The 1,866-nt window shown below is 68.5% G+C and overlaps 1 protein-coding gene across 1 annotated transcript in view; it reads right to left on the bottom strand.

Moving 5' to 3' along the window:
• The window catches only part of MYCL (v-myc avian myelocytomatosis viral oncogene lung carcinoma derived homolog), a 4,707-nt gene extending 3,205 nt beyond the window's left edge, over positions 1–1,502 (bottom strand). The window contains exon 1 of the mRNA XM_008635073.2: positions 861–1,502. Within this exon, the coding sequence (XP_008633295.1) occupies positions 861–1,365 (505 nt within the window). The 5' untranslated portion in view covers positions 1,366–1,502. The remainder of the gene's footprint in view (positions 1–860) is intronic.
• Between the last annotated feature and the right edge of the window lie 364 nt (positions 1,503–1,866).

The following is a 1,866-nucleotide window of genomic DNA, read 5'->3' as shown; positions in this document are numbered from 1 at the left end:
GCGCCGGGCCGCGCCCCCGCGGCGGCGCCCCCCCGGCAGCCGAGTGGGCCCGGCCTCGGTGGGAGCGAGGGAAACAACGCACGGGCCCCGACGGGGCTACGGGGCTTGTGGGGAGCCGGAGGGTGTTCGCAAATAAGCGCCGAAAATTGGCGTGACATTGGAGAGATGCAGTGGCACCACGCTGCCCTTGGCGGGTGGGTGTCGGAGGTCCCAGCCCGACCCCTGTGTAAACACCCACACACACACACACCCCACGCGGGACAGGCAGACGTGCCCCGGGGCTGGGCTGGGACGCGCCACAGCCGGTGAGGCTGTTCCAGCCCGTCCTACCGAGCCACCGCCTCGGGGGACACGCCGCTGCTCCCAAACCTGCTGCCCACAGGGCATATTTTGCCTTTTGTCCCGAGGGAAGCCCGTCCCGGGTGGGCCGTGGGAGGGAGCAGGGGGAGCAGCCGAATTTACGAGCCGGCGGCAGAGCGCGGTGCAGCGCTCGGAACCCCAAACTTTCCACGGTGAGCTGCAAACTTGCCCTTCGACCTTCCCACGAGGTTTCCGTGGGGCCGGGAAGAGGGAAAGGGGCCACCAGAGTCCCACGCAACAGCCGGAGGGAGCCCCACGCACCCTCCCGAGAGGGGCAGGGGGCTCCCCAGCAGAAACCCCGCTGGAAAGGGGAGCAGCCGAGCCCGCTTTGTTCGTGGGGCCGGGACCGGGGCTCGCTTGGAGTCTCAACAAAGGCGCAGCCTGGCTGGGAGGCTCCCGACACGCACATGTGTGGACACGCGTGTTCCCCACGCCGGGCTCCAGCAAGGCTGGGGGCACCCGGCTGGGCAGCTCTGCGGCGGAGCGGCTCCATCCCTTACCGGAATCGCTCTGGCCCTCGGATCCCGAGGATGCGGGGATCTTGCTCTCGGCCAGCGGGCAAAGGAAGACGGCAGCGGGATCCACGCACTCGCTCAAGGAGATGCTGAACCCAAAATCCTGCGCGAAGGACGGTTTGTGCGGGGTGGCTCTCTGCGTGCCCGTGGAAAGTTTCTCCGTCATCGCCTTCTCCAGTCTCTCCCGCGCTGAAAATCCGCTCCACATGCAATCCTTGAGGATGAAAGCGCTCAGGTTCCCGAAGATCTGCCCCGTCCCTATGAGATACTCCGGCTCTTCCCCGGAGAGGCAATATCGGGAGAGCCATCCCGAGCGCTCCTCCGCCCCCGAGCAGCACCCCTTCTCCCCGGGGACAGCCAGCGGGGACAGCGGGGGCGTGGGGACCAGCTCGAACTTCTTCCAGATATCCTCGCTGGGCGCCGTGGAGCGGTGGAAATCCTCCTGGGCGTCGTGATCGTAGAAGTAATGCTGGTACGAGTCAAACTCCATCTCGGCTGGGGAAGGGGGCGGCCGAGAGAAAAACAGGGACACCCCCGAGAGCCGCTCTCAGGAGAGGGGCAGCCCCAGGGATGAGGGAGGACCCCCACCCCGGTGCCAGCCCCCGAGCCGGGACCGCGGGCGCATTGTTCCCCCCCGCTCTTATAGCCCGGCCGCGGAGCCCGGCCCCGCCCCCACCAATCGCCGCGCTGGGATTTGCATAAAGGGCGTGGTCGTGCCCTGTGCCCCGCCCACCCGGGGGGACACGGTGAGGGGGGTCCCCGGTCCCGCTACCGGGGATGCTCAGGGGGTTCTGAAGCAGCAGCCACCCCGTGCGCTGGGCTGGGGGCTCCTTGCTGACCCCAGGAGCGTCCCCGGGGCTCCCAGCGCCGTCCTTGGCCCACCGGGAGGAGCAGGGCTTGGGGGATCCCCCTCCGCAAGCGCTAAGGAGGGACACGCAGCTGTGCCACCAGCCTGGGCACGAGGGCAAAGCAAACTGGAGAAGAGGGGACA

This window comes from Corvus brachyrhynchos, unplaced genomic scaffold (assembly GCF_000691975.1).
Source record: "Corvus brachyrhynchos isolate BGI_N302 unplaced genomic scaffold, ASM69197v1 scaffold65, whole genome shotgun sequence".
NCBI classification, from domain to species: domain Eukaryota; kingdom Metazoa; phylum Chordata; class Aves; order Passeriformes; family Corvidae; genus Corvus; species Corvus brachyrhynchos.
Note: the sequence above shows the minus strand (reverse complement) of the source record. Positions and strands in the feature narration are given on the sequence as shown.